Source organism: Dipodomys spectabilis, unplaced genomic scaffold (genome assembly GCF_019054845.1).
Source record: "Dipodomys spectabilis isolate Male_0828 unplaced genomic scaffold, ASM1905484v1 ptg000051l, whole genome shotgun sequence".
NCBI lineage: Eukaryota > Metazoa > Chordata > Mammalia > Rodentia > Heteromyidae > Dipodomys > Dipodomys spectabilis.
In genome coordinates, this window is record NW_024870728.1 from 20,899,669 (window position 1) to 20,919,243 (window position 19,575).

The window sequence follows — 19,575 nt, forward strand, 5'->3', positions numbered from 1 at the left end:
ACACAGGAGAAGGAAAGAAGACCCCCCCCCTCCCCACACACATACATATAAGAATAAATACTTAAAGAAGAAGAAAGCCCTTCCTGGAGGTCCCCAAAGCTCAGCTCAGCAGCAGCTCCAGCTCCTGCGGGCAGTGGAAGAAGTCTGGAGAGGCGGCACGCCCCCTGCAGGCCGCGAGGGGCGAGACCCGAGGCCGGGGCGCCGGGCTTCCAGAGCCGAGGCTCTGCCCACCCACACCCAGACACCGGGCAGGTCCGGGGTTTGCTCTGGCTGGCGCTAAGGTGCCTGGAGGAGGCGGAGGGACACGGGGCAAGGGCAGTCTCCCTGCCCAGCCTTTCCGCCCGGCCCAGGGAAGAACCCGAGCCTGATTGGGCGCTGGTGGCGCACGCCTGTAATCCGAGCTACTCAGCCGAGATGAAGATCGTGGTTCGAAGCCAGCCCAGGCAGGAAGAGTCGGTGGGACTCTCATCTCCAGTGAACTACCCAGAAGCCAGACGTGGAGCTGTGGCTCAAGCGCTAGCCTTGATGAAAGAAAGCTCAGGGACAGAGCCCAGGCCCTGAGTTCAAGGCCCTCCCTCCCCAGCCAGCCAGAACCACTCGCTGCCCGGGAGCCACGCGTCCGCGCCCCGTCCGGGCCTTAGCTGCGGTCTGCCCCGCGGCTCCTCCGATCGGCCGGGACCCCGCGGGTGACCGCGCAGACGCCGCGCCACCGCCCAGCGGCGGAAGGCCCGAGCCGAAGGCGGCGAGAAGCACCGGTGCCGGGCTCGGGGCTTCCGGGTGGGTGTCGCCGGACCTCCGCGCCCGTCCCGGGCCCCCGGGGCGCTGGGATCTCCCCGGCTTCCCCCCGGCACCGGAAGCGCGCGTCCCCCGCTCCAGGCTGCCTCCGCCCCCAGCCGGGCGGGGACCGCGTGGTGGCGCAGGGGCTCCGGGCGTCCCGAGCGCGCCCCGGAGGCTGCCGGCGGTCCGGGCTCCAGCGGGCGCCTCCAGGGACCCTGTGGACCGGCCTCCTCACTCGCCACCCCCGCCCCGGACCGGGATCCCGGAGCGCCGCGGCCCCGCACGGATCGGCCCTTCGGAGGCCGGCGAGCCCCGCACGCCCCGCGGCGCGCCGCCCTCCGGAGCCTCCCGGAGGCCGTGCCGACTCCTAGCCTCCGGGACGCGGGGCTTCGTCCACCGAGCCCGGGTCAGGAGGAGGCGGGTGGGGCGCCCGCAGGCTGGGCCCCACGGCGGCCCGCGCTGAACGCGGCTGTTGGGGCGGGGCGGGGTGGGGGAGCGGGACCCCCACCGCAAGGCCCGGGCCCGACCCTCGGCCGCGGCCCGGCGGTCCGGGAGCCTCCCACCCGCGCATGGGGGTGTCTGGGGGCGTGCAGCTCCGAACCCGCGCCGGAGCCGCTACGTTCTAAGTGTTTTAGCCCCTAGACACCCATAATTCAGAGCCAAGTCTCATTTCCCAGGAGACTGGGGCGGGGTGGGGGGTGGATAGCCGGGCTGAAGGACTTAAGACCGACCTCCCTCCCCTCCTGTCCCCTCCCCTTCCCTTCCTCGCCGAATCTAGGACTTGAACCTTTCTGCCTGCCTTTCTGCTGATTAATTGGAGATAAATCCTCTGAGGCTTTTATCGTCCTCAGATTTCAGCCTCCTAAGAAGCTGGGATTACAGATGTGATCCACCAGCTCCGGCCTCAACCCTTTTGTGCTTTCGAACTTGCAAACCTGCCCGATTATTTGAAGGGGAATTATTTAACCTAGGATGCAATTCCTGGCTGGAGCGTCACACGGGATTCTTTTGCACAGGTCTCGCCAGAGGACTGGACTTCTGTCTCTCCCCCCCCCCCCCCTTCCACCCACAATGGCCCTGGTACCTTACGAGGAGTCAGGAATGGGGCTCCAGAAATTCCACAAGCCTCTTGCCACTTTCTCCTTTGCAAAGCGCACGATCCAGATCCGGCAGGACTGGAGACACCTGGGAGTGGCGGCTGTGGTGTGGGATGCGGTAAGTCAGCTCAGAGAACCTCTGAGAACGTGCACAGCTCTAAGCCCCAGCATTACTGAGAGAATTCTTATTCCATGTATTTCACTGATGTAAAGCACACACGTTTGATTGTGTGTGTGTGTGCCGGTCCTAGGGCTTGAACCCAGGGCCTGGAACACTATCCCTTTTCTGCTAGCGGTCTATCACCTGAGCCACAGCTCCAGTTCTGGCTTTTTTGGGGAGGGGGAGAGGCAGGTAATTGGAGATGAGAGTTTTAAGGACTTTTTAGTGGGTTTTAAAAGAATATTTGAAGTCGGACGCCAGTGGCTCACACCTAGCTAGCTACTCAGGAGGCTGAGATGTGAGGATCGTGGTTCAAAGCCAGACCAGGCAGGAAAGGCCATGAGACTCTTATCTCCAGTAAACCACTCCCAAAGTGGTGCAGTGGCTCAAGTAGTAGTGTGTTAGCTTAGAGCTGAAAAGGTTTGGGACAGTGCCCAGGCCCAGAGTTCAAGCCCCATGACCGACAAAAAAAAAATTCCAAGTACAGTAATCCTTACTGCCTCGATTTTAATTTTCATCATCCCCTAAACTCTATCAGTCACTCTGTTTATTCAACCACATACTTAGCATTTGAAAGGGGAGTCACTCAAAGCAAAAGGTAGTGAAATGGCATGCGGTAATTAATTACCCACATGATTGACAGGTAAGCTTGAACCTTGTCTAGTTTAGACCTTCAGTAAGTCTTTTTTTTTTTTTTTTGGGTCGGGTCGTGGGGCCTGAACTCTGGGCCTGGGCACTAGTCCCTCAGCTCTTCAGCTCAAGGCTAGTGCCCTACCACTTGAGCCACAGCGCCACTTCCGGCTTTTTTTCTTTTTGCTTATGTGGTGCTGGGGAATCAAACCCAGGGCCTCATGCATGCAAGGCAAGCGCTCTACCACTGAGCCACCTTCCCAGCCCCTCATTAAGTCTTTTAAATGCACTGGTGCAAAGATGTAAAGTGACTACAGCCCAAAGAAATGCCATGAGTTTTCTTTTAAATTTTCCAGAGTTGTGAATAGGTTGTACAATTATTTGTTTTCTGCCTCTGATGGTGAAGGTGGCTCAAGCCCTCAGCCCCAAGCACCGCATTAGGATTGGGGAGGATGAGTCCTGAAACAAGTGGATTATAGGATCAGAATAAACACAATTTTAACATGGTTAGGCGTCTGGAAAACAATTAGGAATAAAAATACTACTATGATCTGTGTGCTGATGACTCATGCCTGTAATCCTAGCTACTCAGAAGGCTGAGATCTGAGGATCGAGGTTCTGTGGGCAGGAAAGCCCCTGAGACTCTTATCTCCAGTTAACCATCAGAAAACTGGAAGTGGTGCTGTGGCTCCAAGTGGTAGAACGCTAACCTTGAGCAAAACTGCTCGAGGGGAGCATGCAGGCCCCTCATTGAAGCCCCACAACTGACAAGAAAACAACAAAAAACAAGACAAAACAAAAAAAACTAGTATGTTCTGGCATGACATAACCACTTATACGAATGCAATCTAAAATGACATGAAAACTACTCCCCTAGCAAGTGAGAAAGATAGTGAAGAACAAGACTAAGAAAACCCAGCAAAACAAGCAATTGCCAATTATATTCCTCCTGTGTATCCTGAGAAATTATAGTAAAAATTACAAAAGCACAACCTTTTAAACAGAATTGTAAGCAAATACTATCTACTACTTCATGCATCAAGTTCCAAAACTTTGGAAAAACTTACTATTAATGTCCCAAAACAGATGCCATGGGCCTCTGGGTCAGTGATGGTCAGTGACAGAGTTCAGGGAGCCTTGGGCATAGGGCTGCTCTTTCCCTTTGGGTGAAGGAAGGTGTGGCTTTGCTGACTTGACTAGGCTGAGGCACTGGACATTACCTTAAGCAGTCACAGAGACTGTTCAGGGCTGCTCTTTCCCTTTGGGTGAAGGAAGTGTGGCTTTGCTGACTTGACTAGGCTGAGGCACTGGACATTACCTTAAGCAGTCACAGAGACTGTTCACGTCAATTCTATTGGAATGCTTTAGCAAACTTCAGTGTAAAAGTGCTGTGACACAGTAAACATTAAACTTTGCCATTCAGCAGGCCCCACCAAAGCTGGTGTGGTTCCTATCTCCCTCCCCTTTGTGGGGCTTTTCTTCCCCTGTGTCTGTGCTTGTTCTAGATTCCCTCCCAGTGGCAAGACTGTAGCTAAGTTACTGTCAGTAAGCTGGGACTCCCAGCTCACCCAAGGAGGGGCACGGGTGTTGTCTCTGCCAGCACCTGGGCCTTCAGCTACTCTGCAGCCTTGAAGCACTTGCTCATGTGGATCATAATTACAACTGTGTTTTGATGCAGGCCGTTGTTCTTTCTACATACCTGGAGATGGGCACAGTGGAGCTCAGGGGCTGCTCTGCCGTGGAGCTGGGTGCTGGCACAGGGCTGGTGGGCATAGTGGCTGCCCTGCTGGGTGAGTGTGCTGTGCTGGCTAACCTCTTTGAAAGGTGCATCTGATCTTGTTAGCACAAAACCCATTGGTAATTTCCCCCTTACCTGGTTAATTCCCTGTGTGCTTTCAGGTTGTGGGCCAATTGTGCTTTTAACTCCTGTGGCTAGTTTCTTCTCTTTTTCTCTCGACCTGTTATTTATCCTTCTCCTGGGAGATTGCCTTGTTCCCTTTAATTCTATAATGCTGATATTATAATCTTAAGGTTGCTTTGATTTCAAGAATATAAGCCCATCTATAAATTCCTTTAGTCTAAAGTGCTTACGAGGTGGTTGGATTTAAGTTGGTGAGGCAATGCCTTTTCCTTCATTAATTGCCGAGGAAACTGCTGGCTTTTCTCTTCTGGGTAGGATCAGCTCCTCTAAAATCTGTGTCATCTTATTTTAAAACATTTTATTAATAATCCAAGTATGGTGGTACATACCTATAATCTTAGTACTTGGAAAACTGGAAAAAGAGGATCATGAATTTGAGGTCAGCCTGAGGCGCATAGTGAAACCCTGTCACAAAAAATTATGTAAATAAAATTATATGTTAAGGGCTGGGAAGGTGGCTCAGTGGCAGAGAGCTTGCCTTGCATGCATGAGGCCCTGGGTTCGATTCCTCAGCACCACATAAGCAAAAAGAAAAAAGCTGGAAGTGACACTGTGGCTGCTCAAGGGGTAGAGCGCTAGCCTTGAGCTGAAGAGCTGAGGGACAGTGCCCAGGTCCAGAGTTCAGGCCCCACGACTGACCCCCCCCCAAAAAAAAAAATTAACAGTCTATAATTCTGAACTGATATGTTTTTCTTTTTTTCTTCCTTCCCTTCCTTGCTTTATTTTCTTCCTTCCTTCATTCCCTTCCTCCCTCCCTCCCCTCCCTTCCTTTCCTTCTCTTCCCCCTCTCCTCCCCTTTTCTTCCCCCTCTCCTCCCCTTTTCTTCCCCCTCCCCTGCCCCTTCCCTGCCCCTCTCCTCTTCCCTTCCCCTCCCTCCGTTTGTTCCCCTCCCTCCCTTCCTCCCCCTCCCTCCCTCCCTTCCTCCCCTTCCTCCCTCCCTCCCTCCCTACATTCCTTCCCTCCTCCCTCCCTCCCTCCCCTTCCTTCCTTCCTTCCTTCCTTCCTTCCTTCCTTCCTTCCTTCCTTCCTTCCTTCCTTCCTTCCTTCCTTCCTTCCTTCCTTCCTTCCTTCCTTCCTTCCTTCCTTCCTTCCTTCCTTCCTTCCAGCATTGGCTTGGCTGGTCTGGAATATATGACCCTCCGGCTTCAGCTTTTCAAGTGCTTTGATTATAGTCATTAACTTTTGTTATTTTTATTTTTAGTTTGTTATATAACCATTAATTGAGGTCTTTGAGAGAGTGTGTCACCATGTTGGCTAGGATACCTAGAATTCATGATCTTTGTATCTCAGCCTCCCAAGTAGGATTACAGACATGCAGCACTGGTATGGAAGCATCATCTCTGGCTAATCTAGAGCATTTTAAAATCTTACTATTTTTATTATTTTCTGTTAAGTTCTTCCTACAACTTCTGACTCAAGACAGTTCGAGGTATCCAGGGAGAAGTGTAGACCAACTTTTTGCCAGCCCTGGGGCTTGAACGCAAGGCTGCGGTGCTGTCCCTGAGCTTCTTTTTGCTCAAGACAAGTGCTCCACCAATTGAGCCACAGTGCCACTTCTGGCTTTTTCTGAGAAGCTTATTGGAGATAAAAGACTCATGGACTTTCCTGTGCAGGCTGGCTTACAGCAGAAATCCTCATATCTCAGCCTCCTGAGTAGCTACAAGTGTGAGCCACCAGCACCTGGCTAGACAAGCTTTTAAGATCTTTTAAGAGTCTTCCTAATATTGCCATCTGGGCTCTCATTAACAGTGTAAGTTTCTGATTCAGAGGTTCTGGAGTGGGCCCTGAGAGCTTTCTTTTGAGACCACCTTCCAGGCTAATAACTCAGCCTTGCTGGTACTCCGACCACATTGGTGTTAAGGCCCTCGATTCCTTAAGGCCCTCGATTCCCCGAGTATTTTGAACCCATCACATTGTGTTACAGGCATTTCAGGAGCCACAAAAACCTCTTATTCTCCCCATGTGAGCCATATCATGTTCTATGCATATTAACAATTAGGCTGTAGATTTACAGTCTCGAATTCTCATAGTAACCCTGCATTTGGTAAGTAGATCTGAGCTACTTAAAAGTTCTTTTCAAGTAGTGAAATGGAGGATTAGCAGAGAGTAAAGTAACTGCCTAAGGCCACAAACTAATGGAATGTGGATGGCATATGAAAATGGTCCTGCTTCTCAATTTGAAAATCTCCCTAGCCTTTGAGTTACTTCAAAACAAGATTTTGTAAGTTGGGTTGGAATTAGGGAATATGGACATGCATATGGTTATGCTGTTAGGTCTTTACCCAGTCACCTGTCTCTTTGATCCTTTACACCAACCTGCTTACCTCTGGATGTTTCATGCTTCTCTTTCCTGCTGTATTTTCTTAAATCTAGCTTGGATCATCAACTAACATTCTGGATATTCTTTTAAAAAACATCTCGTCAGGTATTCATGCCTGTCATCGGAGCACTTGGGAGGCATGGCAGGAGCAGCTCAAGTTTGAAGCTACCCTGGGCTCCATCCATGTGAAAATCCTGTGTTCAGAACAAAACAAACAGAAACAACATTAACATTTTTGTTGCTATGTCCTTGTTTGAATGTCAGTTCTATGGGGCTAAGTTTTTCATCCTCTGATTGATGGTGGCCTCCAATAGAACCAGTGAGTTTATAGGGAATGGTGATCTGACATTAAGATCCTGTTCAGACTTCTGAAATACCTGGGAAGTTAAATGACCTCTGAAATCATGCAGAGGGGCATTAGAATGAATGCTCAGGTAATGGTTGCAAGATGGGTCACTCCAGTATTGCCAGCAGAGTGCTCTGTGGACTGTGAAATCCGGAGATAAAAGTTCTTAGCCACACTTAGAAAGGCTGTCTGTAATTTTCATTGACAGAAAAAGTAGAATCTCTCATTTATTTCCGCTTATTGGGTAGTAGCACATTGTCTGGCAGTGGTCAGAGCAGTGGGTCCAGGGTTGAGTGCTCTGACAGCTTGAGGGTTTCAGCTGTATCACAGACTCCATGGCATACTGTCATAATCTTACATGTCAAGATAAGGAAACACTGGGTATAAGCTGCCGGTGGAATGGTGCTGACTGAAGCTGTTCCAGAATCTTGTGGGAGATTAGAGACTAAAAACAAATGCAAATAATTGAAAGTACTGTTGTTTTTTCTTTGGTGTAGGTGGGGGGGGGGGTGGGGGGGGTGGGGGGGGGTAGAGTGTCCTTTTGAGAGTGTCTTACTATGTTGCTTTAGCTGGCTTCAAAATTTACAGTAGCCCAGGCTGGCCTTGAACTCTCTTCTGTCTTGCCACTTTATCCTTCCAAGTGTTGAGATACAGTCATTCACCATATCCAATAGAGAAAAACTTTTATGAAAGAATGAAAGATAAATTTGAATTTCTTGGGCCTAATAGGATTATATTTTATGCATGAGTATATTAGGTCTGATCTTACATGGTTTCTTTATCTTCAGAGTAACTACAGGTCAGTTTCTTTATCCATATTGGTTCAAAATTAGATATTGCTGGTGGTGGCTCAAGCCTATAATCCTAGCTACCTAGGAGGCTGAAACCTGGAAGATAGTGGTTTGAAGCCAGCCTGAACAGAAGAGTCTGCAACACTCTTATCTCTAAAAAGCCAGCAAAAAGCCAGGCTGGCAGTGGTGGTAGAACACCATCTGTGAGCAAGAAAGTCAAGTGCAAGGCCCTGATGTCAAATCCCAGTACTAGCAAAAAGAAAAACAGATAATTGTCACCAACCTATAAGAAACAGGTTAATAAAATATGACTTCATTAATTGTTCAGTACTGAATGTAGAAACTTAAATAAACAAACTTACCTGAAAACTATACAGTAATTCAGAAGAAATTATATATATTATATATATTACATATATAATATGTATATTCCATAAACCCACATAAGTTGGCTGGTTCAAAACAGCCTAGGGACAGGTTGTGGCATTCCTTAGGATCTGAACTGTGATTCTGTTTTAAACCTACAAAGCTGCTTCCCCTTTTTTGGTATCTGCTCAGTAATTATATTCTGCTAACAGAATTTTTCATTCTTGAATTCTGTTTTACCTAATGGGTGAAGGGTGGGTGCCCAATTCAGAAGCCTCAGCCTGGGTCAGCTGGAGACTAATTTGTGAGTACAACGTCAGCAAACAGCTGGACTGTCACAGAGGCAGCTGCCACGGCTCCTTTTGCCAAGAGCCAGTGCAGAAGTCACTGCCTGCCAGCCACTACTGGGACATGGTGAGCTCCACAGAGGGCACCTGCTATCAGGTGGAATACTCACATGCACTCGGTGGTTAACTTGACCCCCTCTCTCCTTGCAGGACTTGCATTGATATGTCCATTACCTTTTCTTTGTCCCCCATTGTAGGTGCTCATGTGACTGTCACCGATCGAAAAGTAGCCTTAGAATTTCTTAAGTCAAATGTTCAAGCCAACTTACCTCCCCATATCCGAACCAAAGCAGTTGTTAAGGAGCTGACCTGGGGCCAGAATCTGGGGAGTTTCTCACCTGGAGAATTTGACCTGATACTTGGAGCTGACATCATATATTTAGAAGAAACATTCACAGATCTTCTTCATACACTGGAATATCTCTGTAGCAATCACTCGGTGATTCTTTTAGCTTGCCGAATCCGCTATGAACGGGATAATAACTTCTTAGCGATGCTGGAGAGGCGATTTACTGTGAGTAAGGTTTACTATGATTCTGAAAAAGACATATATATTTACAAAGCACAGAAGAGAAACAGAAAGGAGGACTTATAGGTGGCTGTACTCTGTAAGAAGGTTGTCAAAGAATGTCTTAGACTCTAATGAAATGGCTTCCTGCACTAGTCTCTGACCAAAGCTACTCAAGGGACAAACCATGTGGACAAGTTGTTGTTGTTTGTTTCTGGCAGGATTGGGGTTTGAAATGATTTACACTTGCTAGGCAGTACTTTACCACTTAGCTACTCCTCTAGCCCTTTTTGGCTTTTGTTATTTTTCAGATAGGGTCTTAGGGTTTTTGCTCAGGGTTAGCGTTAGATAGCAATCCTCTTGTTAAGATTGCAGGTGAGTGTCACTACACTTGGCCTCATACTCACTTATTTTTTCTTTTATGTTCCAGTACTATGGCTTAAATTCAAAGCCTCACCCTTTTGCTTAGCTTTTTCACTCATTGATGGTGCTCTACCACTTGGGCCACACTTCTACTTTGGGATTTTTGCTGGTTAATTGGAGAAAAGAGTCTTGGGGGTTTTTCTGCCCAGGATGCATTTGAACTGTGGTCCTCAGATCTCAACCTCCTGAGTAGTTAGGATTATAGGCATGGGCCACTGATCTGGCCATGTAACCCCATTTCAAAACAAAGCAGTGCTTGTTCTGTGCCGTCACTTTCAGTGATATTTTACTCACTCTGGAATTGGATTCACATTAAATGAAAATGAAATTATGGGGATTTTTTTTTTTTTTTGGTCAGTTGTGGGGCTTACAAAGCCTGGATGCTGCTTCTGAGCTCTTTTGTTCAAGCCTAGTGCTCTACCACTTTGAGCCACAGTGCCACTTCCTGTTTTTTGTTTTTGTTAATTTTAATTTTTTATCCTGTGTTGGTCCCTCTTGGTGTTCATCGAGATGTAATGAGGGGCTGGTATGTAGCTGTCTTTAAACTAGTGACTTGCATTGGTAAGGTTAAGTCATATAACTTACTTTAAACACATTCTGAGATGGTATTTGTATTCCAGTTTTCCAGTTTTCTGAAAATTGAGATTTAACATGTATTTCCTGACTTAGTGCTGTTGAAATCTTTTGCCTTTTTTAAGCCTCAAACACTTGTTTTTGTTTTTGTTTTGATTAGGATGTGAGTGTCCTAGTCTCACATTACGCTTTTTGGCTGAATTTCAGGTTTAGCCATATAAACAAAGGAATGAATAAAACTAAAATTTTAGATTTGAAAGCACCTAAATTCTTGGAGTAGAGTAAGGTGTCTTTAAGTCCACAGCTATGGTTTTCCCCTTCCCTTTTGCTGTTTTGTCCATTTGTTTTGTACATTTGTACAAAGCTTTTCCCTAATTTCATACCTTTGTAAGGGGTTAGTTCCCCCATGTTAAGTTCCTCCCTTATTATACCTACAATTGCTCATCAGTGCCAGTATGCACAGTAGCAAGCTCAAGCTGCAGAAGGCCCAGTGTTCCTTCCTCTTGCACTGTTGCTTTCCACATGCAGTGTATCTTAACCAAATAATGAAAGAGACATGCCCTTAAGAGGGCATTAATCACTTTTGTCTTTTTTGGTTCTGGGGTATGGAATCTAGGGTCTTCCTTGCTCTAGGCAGGCACTCTACCACTGAGCTACATCCCCAGCCAGAGAGTCTTTGGACTAGATGATTGCTACATTGCTTTGTGATTATCTTTGGTAGATTGTATGAATGTGGTCATGTATGAACTTTTACATAGCAGCTAAAACAAATCTAGCCCACAGGAGTCCTGTAATCCCATTATGGTATTAGGTATGAGAGAGATTTGTTTTGCTGAATATTAATGACATCTTTTTTAACCTTTTAGTGAGTATTTTGGATGTGAGAATATCCAGTGATGTTATTTTCTACGTTGCAAATAGTTTAATAAAAGTGAACTGAAAATTGTGAGCATTCTGTGATGTACTTGTTTAATACAACTATGGTCAATGCACATGAACTGGAAGTGTCCATACTTACTGCAAAGTGCCAGTATTGTACCATAAACATGGATGATCTTGGAAAACAATTCAAATGAAAACTTCACTGGCATTGTAATGAAAACCCAGTCTCATTGAGCTGTTATTAAAAATGATGTATCAGTTGTTCAGGTCCTTCATTTGAACATCTTCAACTTTGGAAGTTAGGTCTATTTTAGTGGGGTGGGGTGAAGGTGGGGATTCAGTGACTCACCTAGATATTAAGTGTAGAAGCTACTGGGTTATATATTTCATTTTTATACCATATTGACTAAGAATTAAAAAGATGTTTTCCCCCCCCTGCTTTTGTTCTACAAATAGAACACGCATGAAAGTAAATCATCAGAAATACGTTGTCTAAGTGACGATGACCTTTTATTGGCTTCCAGTTTGGGATGTTATTGCAGGACAGATTCCCATAGGCAATAGGCTGAGATGGGATTAAGGTGTAGAAAGTTTAAATGGGAATGTTCCCAGGATTGACAGGGAGAGGGAGGGAGAATCAGGCTGGGATCCTGTCGGGAGAGGGCTGGGAGGGCCTCTGCAGTATGGTCATTTTGAGTCCCCAGTGGGTATCAAAGCTATCTGGAGGACACAGGCGAGTCACCAGCCCCATGAGGAGGAGAATGAACAAGGGATCTGAATAGCACACCATTTTTTTTTAAAAACTTGTGTCAAAAGTACTAATTCATCCTATAAATGTATATTTTAAGTATCTTTTGTTCTTGTTAAAAATAGCTAGCCCAACCCATTTTACTAAGCTCGACTCTAACAGTGCTTTCGAGTCATGTAATCCTGTATGCAGAAGTAACTTCTCCCCACTGGTATCAAATAATGCCCCCGAGATGTTAAAATCTGCCACACCACCATACATAGAATTCCACTAGAAAGAGTACTGGCACTTTCTCAGATTACCTCTAAAAGTGTCTTGCCTTCTTCGATCATGAACTATCCAAACCGCCTATATACCAGACTTCCTAGCAGAATGTTTCTTCTACATAAGGACAGAATTCTAGTCCAGAATACTACTTTGTGGGTGTGTGTGTGTGGAATAACAGTCTTGAATATTTACCTTAGCAGAGATTCTTTTATAGATGACTGCCCTTCTTGAATTGCCTATCTATCTTCTTGTCCATGGTATTTCCCTGAGAAACAGATCCTTGGATACATTAAAATGATAGAGTATGCTCTCAGTAAAAAATAAAGAAAGAATAAAATAGTTAGCCATGGGGCTTAAACTCTGTGCCTGAGCACTGTCCCAGAGCTCTTCAGCTCAAGGCTAGTGGCCCTACCACTTGAGCCACAGCACCACTTCTGGTTTTCTGGTAGTTTATTGGAGATAAGTCTCATAGATTGACTGGGATCCTCAATCTCAGCCTCCTGAATTAGCTAGAATTACAGGCGTGAGCCACTGGTGCCCTGCTAAAATTAATTTTATGATTCATTTGCCTCCAACAATTGGTACAATTTAATTGGTATACATGTGGCGGTGCTGGGATCAAGGCCAGGGCCTTATGCATGTGAGGCAAGCATTCCGCCAGACATCCCCAGATCCTAATTGCTGTACTTCATTAAAGGTCACAATTGGTTTGTTCCCCAGAACCCTCAGAGAGAAATAGCACTTTTAAGTTCGAGGTAAGTCACTAGGGAGCATAGGAATGAAGACTGAGTACTTGTGTGTGAGCCTCAAAACATATGAAGTCAGACAAAAGCCATATAACATGGTATGATTATTTGAAACATCCAGAAACAGAAAGCAGATTGATAGTTTTAGCGGGAAGAAGCAGTGAGGAATTAACTTTAAAAGGATTCAAGGTTTAAGAACAATGAAAATATTTGGGGTTTGGGGGCTGGGAAGGTAGCTCAGTGGTAGAGCCCTTGCCTTGCATGCATGAGGCCCTGGGTCCAATTCCTCAGCACCACATAAGCAAAAAGAAAAAAAGCCGGAAGTGGCGCTGTGGCTCAAGTGGTAGAGCACTAGCCTTGAGCTGAGGGACAACGCCCAGGCCCAGAGTTCAGGCCCCATGACCAGACCCCCCCCAAAAAAATTATTTGGGGTTCAGATAGATGGGACTTCACCACTGAATCATTCACTTTAAAAACAAGCAGTTTAGCTGTAGTCCCAGCCACCTGGGAGGCAGAGATAGGAGGATCATGGTTTGTTAGACTAGTGAAGTTAGTGAGATCTATCTCAACCAACATTTGGGTGTGATGGTGCATACTTGTTATCCCAGTTTTGCTTGGGTTAGTGTAAATAGGACAGTAGTATAGGCCTACTTAGGCAAACAAGATAATCTCCAAAAAATAATGAAAGCAAAAAGGATTGCAGATGCAGCTCAGTGGTGGTGTGCTTGCCTAGCAAGTGCAAAGCTATTCAAATCCCAGTATTCCAAGAAATAGTAATAATTTGTCAACTATACCTCAAAGAGCAGAAGTACCATGCACATCCTTAAAAATTACCCTTCCCTTTCACGAAGATGTGGAGGAACTGAACTGCAATGAGCAAGGGAGGAACTGATTAAGGCAGTTGCTTTTCTGGGCTTCTATAAATAATTTAGTTAACAATGGTGCCATTTACAAGATGGAAAAAGCCAGCTGAAGGAACACAGTAAGAAATTGGAAGTTCTGTTTGGGATGTGTTTTTGCAGTCAGAGTGGTAAAATCTGAGTCTAGAATTAAGCGATGAGAACTTAACATTATATAAAAATATACTCTTGGATGTCAAGTTCTTGTGAGACAGTTAGGGAAGGTATGATTGTCCACAAGGAAATGTTCTCATAACCCGACTTACATAACTAATCCCCCTGTTTTCACCATAATAAAAAAAATTGAGAGATTTTTGTCTCCCTAGTGCCAAGTGTGTTCTCAATAAATTTGCCTACTGACAGCAAAGATATGCTGATTCTCCTGGAGCTCCAGGCACATGAATGTGGCTGGCCAGTAGAGACCACAGGTTCCCCCATGTCCAGCACAGTCCTGGTTTGTTGTCCATGAAACTGATACTACCCCAAAGGAAAGGGAGATCCATAAAATTCTTTCAATAAAGGCTTAATAAACACATCTGGGCAGTTACAGAAAAAAACAGATTTGAGAACAAATATGACTGCTTAAAACTTATTTCAGAATAGTAAAGGAATGCTTTATTCTTAGAATTTAAGCAAAATTTATGAATTGCTCCCTCCCTCCCACGGGTTCCGTGTACATCCCAGCTTGGCACTGCATTTTCATCCTTTCGCCTCCGCCTCCCGAGTGCTCAGATTGTCAGAGTACACAACCAGCCCTTGGAGTCCCTTCCATTTTATCTGATAATAGAGACAGCTAATGGGTCTTCACTGGTTTAACAGTGTCTTCCCATCTTCAAGTAGGCACTGTTCTTTCTTACTGAAAAGCCTTGTGCTAAAAATTAGGAGGTTACTAAAATTAAGTAACTAAAGATAGGTTCTTGTTGCGTGAACTGCAATTTTCGATTGCTGTGCAACACAAGCTTGGGATATAGTCAATATGCTTTTGCTCACTTAACAAAAGAAATAAACAAGAAAATATGGCTTAACAATACTAGCAAGAAACAAGATAAGGAGATCCCATCCCCAAAAAAGAGACTTACAGTGTTTTTAAAAGCAATGTTTATGTGACTGCACATAAATGTTTGTGTAAAAAGGGCATTATGACAGTTGATACCACAAAGATTACAGTAAGAAAAAGCACTTTATGACAATATATCACAAATTCACAAGGATCACTTCAATATACAAAGCAATCGCTACCATCCTGAACACAAAGCAGCTAATATATGTACATGGTGTTCATAAAATGCATTGTAACCCAGTACATTTTCTTCCTTTACACATAAAGCACAGAAAGTTTTTGGTTAAAAAAAAAAAGATCAAAACAGGGACGTTTCTAGAATGTAGGGAATTTTATTAGAAATGTATTTCCTTCATTATACTTATTTAATATTCAACTCTAACAGAAATATCAGAGTTAAAAAAATTGATACCCTGTTTTGTGCTGATAGGTTTGGGGGAGGCATTCTTAACCCCTGACCTCAAGGAAAAATTCAAAAGCCAAACACCTTTGGAGGAACTCCCCTGGTTATTTTGTTGCTAAGAAGTTTCAAGTGACACATCTGGTTAGAAACAATTCTTTTTGCTGGGGGAGGTGGGGTGAGGGAAGACTATAACTACTCTGTTATAAATCAGTCAAGGACAACTTTACAAGGGAAACTGCTAACCAGGGCTCTTTGTCATCCCTAATAAATCTATACTCACAGTAAAATGCTGAAAAATTATTTCCCACTTTCAATATAAATAATTTTTATTACATACACATTGGAGTGGCACCTGGATAAAAATATGTCTATAAAGCATTTACCAATTCAATTTTAAAACATAAGAAAATAAAACCTCCCAAACACAATGCTTGATCATTTCATGTGGCCAACTAACATCAAATTATTCCCTGCAGGGATTTTCTTCCTCCTCTAACAATTTTTACCCATCTCAGGTTGACTCTGACCATCTCCAAGATGCTCATCACACGGAAGCTTAGAAATGCCATGCTTCTATAGCCAAGTATTAAACAATGCCTGGAAAGTAGGTAAAATTTTAATTTGCTTGACCTTTCTCAAGCCATTTCTTGTAGATTGTTCATTTCCTTTTACTTGCTGGTGAAAATAATTTAAAATGCATGTTTTACTTAGCTGGGACCTGCACCCACAGTGCCAGAATGTGGACCGGTCATTATTTTCCTCTCTGTGCTAAACAACTCTGCCTGTTTTTTTTTTTTTTTTTTTAAATTGTCAACTTGCTTTACAGGCTTTGTTCTATTTTTTTTAAATTTTTCTTTTTTTAAAAAATAAGTTTCAAGCTAAAACACCTGAAATATAATTCCTCCGTTAGAATGTTATCTGGTCCCTCTTGGAAGTTTGCCCCCTGAGGATGCATACAAAGGCTTAAGCTACATTCACTCATCAATAAGAACATATCATAGGAGATGAGACAGATGGAACTTCAGCACCCTGTTTGATTTGTTTGAAATTCTTCCATACTGACTCAATTTCCTGATAGGTTCAACCCCTCAAGGATTTGCCTTTTCTTAGCCATTGGTTCTAGAAAGTCAGGAAAACCAGTTCCTACATACAGTGACTTATGTAGTCAACTTAAAAAAAAAAAAGTCAACATTATTAACAATAAAAGTAATCAAGATGTGAGCCGTCCAACAAAAAGTTCTGGTTGTGCTTTGTACAACTACTGAGTGAACAAACATATCACAATTCTTCACTTATAGGCTTTCTAAAGTATACGTCCTCATCTATAACCAAACTTCATCGCTTTGATGTAATAAAGCCAATATAAAATGAATTTAGTAAAAAAACGATTATTATTCGTAGTCTCCCATGATGATTAATAGCTATATGCTTTTAAAATCTTACTACTGTGGAAAAATTAGTAATTATTTGGAATACTATTACTGCGGTGAGGATAAAGTTTCATTTGAAATAAGGATTGATACTTTGAGTTACTTTTTTTTGTTGAATCATTATTCATGATAAAAGTTTGAGTCCATCTTCTGATTATCTGGGCTAGTCAAATCTATTATCTAGATTTTTTTTTTTTTTTTTAAAAAAAAGCTTTTTGAAAAGGGGATAGGGTGGAAGAGGGGATGTTCTGGGGTTTGAACTTGACATTGAGTTTGCTATCAGGCGCTTTATCATTGAGCCATACCTTCAGCCCCATTTATATGCTGGTTATTTTGCTTCCTGCCTGGTTGCATACCTGGACTGATCCTGCATTTGTCATCATGCCTAGCTACTGATTGATAAGGGTTCTCAGGAACTATCCTGCCTGGGTGGGTTGGCTTTGAGGTGTAAGCATTCAGTCCCCCAAGCAGATAAGAATACGGGCATAAACCAACAATCCTATCAACAGTTTAAAGGCTAGCTTTTAGGTGCTAATATATATAAATCAACAAAAAGCTTCTATTAAAAAAAGTCTTATCTGAAGAGAAAAAAAAAAAAAAAAAGACCAAAAAGTCAATGAATTGGTTAGGGGACTTGATAAGTTGCTAAGACCCACACTAGGTCATTTTTAAAAGTGCAAGTTACACCAAACATTTACAAATATTCATGTAAATAAAATCCAAATAAATATACAACTTTTGTATTAGGTAACAGGAAATAATATACCAACAGTTTTCAGCATTACAAATGCAACAAAATAAACTCTCCTCGAAATCATTGAAAAGGCATGTAACCACTGTTTCTAATTACATTAGCCTTTATTCCTGCAAAATGAAGCAGTCTTTGGTAAGCAACCAATTTATGTTAATAGATGACAGCAACTGAACACTCAATTAAAAATTAAGCCAAAAAGAATACATCTAGACTGAAGTCACTACAAGTAAGTAAAAGCATTCTGGTTTATACAAACTTGTTTCCAAGCTCTAAGCCTTTGTATGATTCCACCCAAATGGTCAAGAAGATAGTAGGGAGCAGTCCTGAGAGGCAGAGATAAAACCTCAGCCAGATGACTATTGATTGGAAAGCCTGCCTGACTGGTATTGTGCTTCTGGACACTAGCACTGCTGCGGGCCTACCTCAAAACGCATTGCCTGATAAATCCCTGCGCAAATCAAACACCAAAAGTTCCTCCCCTGGATGATTTTTGAAAAATCAGTGGTTCTTTAAAAAAGCTCTCTTCAAAATGTTCTTACCAGTATTGTAGCTGCCAGAGACAAAGCAGAAAACCCAAATATTTTGTTTTTGGTGGGAGTGGGGAAGTTTTCAAATGACTAGTATTTAAAAGCATCCAAGTAAACTAATAAAAATGCTTGGAAAAATTTAGAGCTATAAATCAATCATGAGTGATGGAGAAATGCAGTCATTGAAACTAGCAGAAGGGATGCAATAGAACACACAAAAATGTAAAATTTCATCTGACCTCAATATACTATAATACTCAGCATTCCTGACTTAGGAGCTCTCAGAGCTTTAGATTATATACTGTATGTATGTATATATGTACACATATATTATACAAATGCCATTTCCCCAACCCCACTCCCAAGAGAATCTAAACAAACAGAGCACCTATGACAAAATTACAGTTGCCAATATGGTACTTGAGTTTGAAAAAGAATGAACTTATATCTCATCAAATTTTTAATAATGTGAACACATTGAACCTAGCCCTTTCTAAGTCACTTTTCAGTTAAACACTATCAGAGCTTGAAAACTCAGAGAAATATATCAAAAATAAACCCCTCCCCACTTCATTTTTATTAGTTAATCTGTCCTATAGATAAAAGTGCCACATGGCCCTATATTTGCAAAATGAGCAATATCAAACTTATTATTTTCTAGGCAAATCAGTAGCATATATACAGATTCCTATGATGACATTTTTATTCCCTTTTGGCCAATAGGAAGAGAAAACCTTACTTACAATGTGGCCATAATTTCTTGGCTGCAAGATTTAAAATGTCATTTTAAAAATAAAGATTCTCCAAGTAATAAGCTTAAAAACAAACATATTTCTTCTACCTCTCACATTAAAAAAAAAACCCACAAAAAACCTGGACAAATGCTGCTTGATTTCTATCTGTATAAACTGAAATCTTCAAGTCTCTCCAAAGGCCTAAAGCAGATTTAGCAACATCATACATTTGTCACCTTACTGTTAAGTAACTGACTTCAAACCAGTGCAGTCATCCTGAAGGTATAAAGGACCAAGTCTTTGTAACTTAGAAATCCATTCAGCTAATAGAAATGTGATTGCCTTGATTTATCAGGGACTAAAAGATACAACCTTCCTAATTAAGTAGAAAGCCTCAACTTTTGGGAAAAAAAAAAAACCCACAACAACAACACAGCTTTAGAGATCATAAAATTGCTATATACAAGCAATTTTTCACTTAAAACATTGACAGCTGACATTTTGATTCAATGTGAAATAAGTCCAGATTGTGAAACAGATATCCTTTTACTTGGTTTGTGTAGAACCAAGTTTAGAAATGACATAGCTATCCTGGTAACAAGCAATACTTATGCTATCACTTTCTCCACTTGCTCAGCAGGACAAACATCAAACTTTACAGTTGTTTGAAAGCCTTCTTGAGAATCTGGTGAACTGTCCAAATATAAAGACTACATCACTCAATTCTTAGAATGATGCTCCTTCATAAACTCTGTTCATCCTTAAAAAAAGACAATGGTCTGTTACAAACAAAAATATAACATTTATAAATATTAATTTAAACTTACTTTAAAAAATAAACCCAATAACTCACTCTGTATGGTTTG

At 43.1% G+C, this 19,575-nt stretch overlaps 2 protein-coding genes across 3 annotated transcripts in view; one reads left to right on the top strand and one right to left on the bottom strand.

Moving 5' to 3' along the window:
* Positions 1 to 1,836: 1,836 nt before the first annotated feature.
* Positions 1,837 to 9,525, top strand: Mettl21a (methyltransferase 21A, HSPA lysine). The gene is made up of 3 exons (XM_042679080.1): positions 1,837 to 1,992; positions 4,343 to 4,454; positions 8,953 to 9,525. Exons 1-3 carry the CDS (start codon positions 1,849 to 1,851, stop codon positions 9,348 to 9,350), a joined length of 654 nt encoding a protein of 217 aa, XP_042535014.1. The 5' UTR covers positions 1,837 to 1,848; the 3' UTR covers positions 9,351 to 9,525.
* A 5,357-nt stretch (positions 9,526 to 14,882) lies between these two features.
* Positions 14,883 to 19,575, bottom strand: part of Creb1 (cAMP responsive element binding protein 1) — a 60,969-nt gene continuing 56,276 nt past the window's right edge. The window contains exon 9 of one of the 2 annotated variants that reach the window (XR_006147341.1): positions 14,883 to 19,469. The gene's annotated coding sequence lies outside the window, so the exon portion shown is untranslated. Of the gene's footprint in view, positions 19,489 to 19,575 lie in introns of both variants that reach the window. The other variant, XR_006147342.1, reaches the window with a different exon arrangement.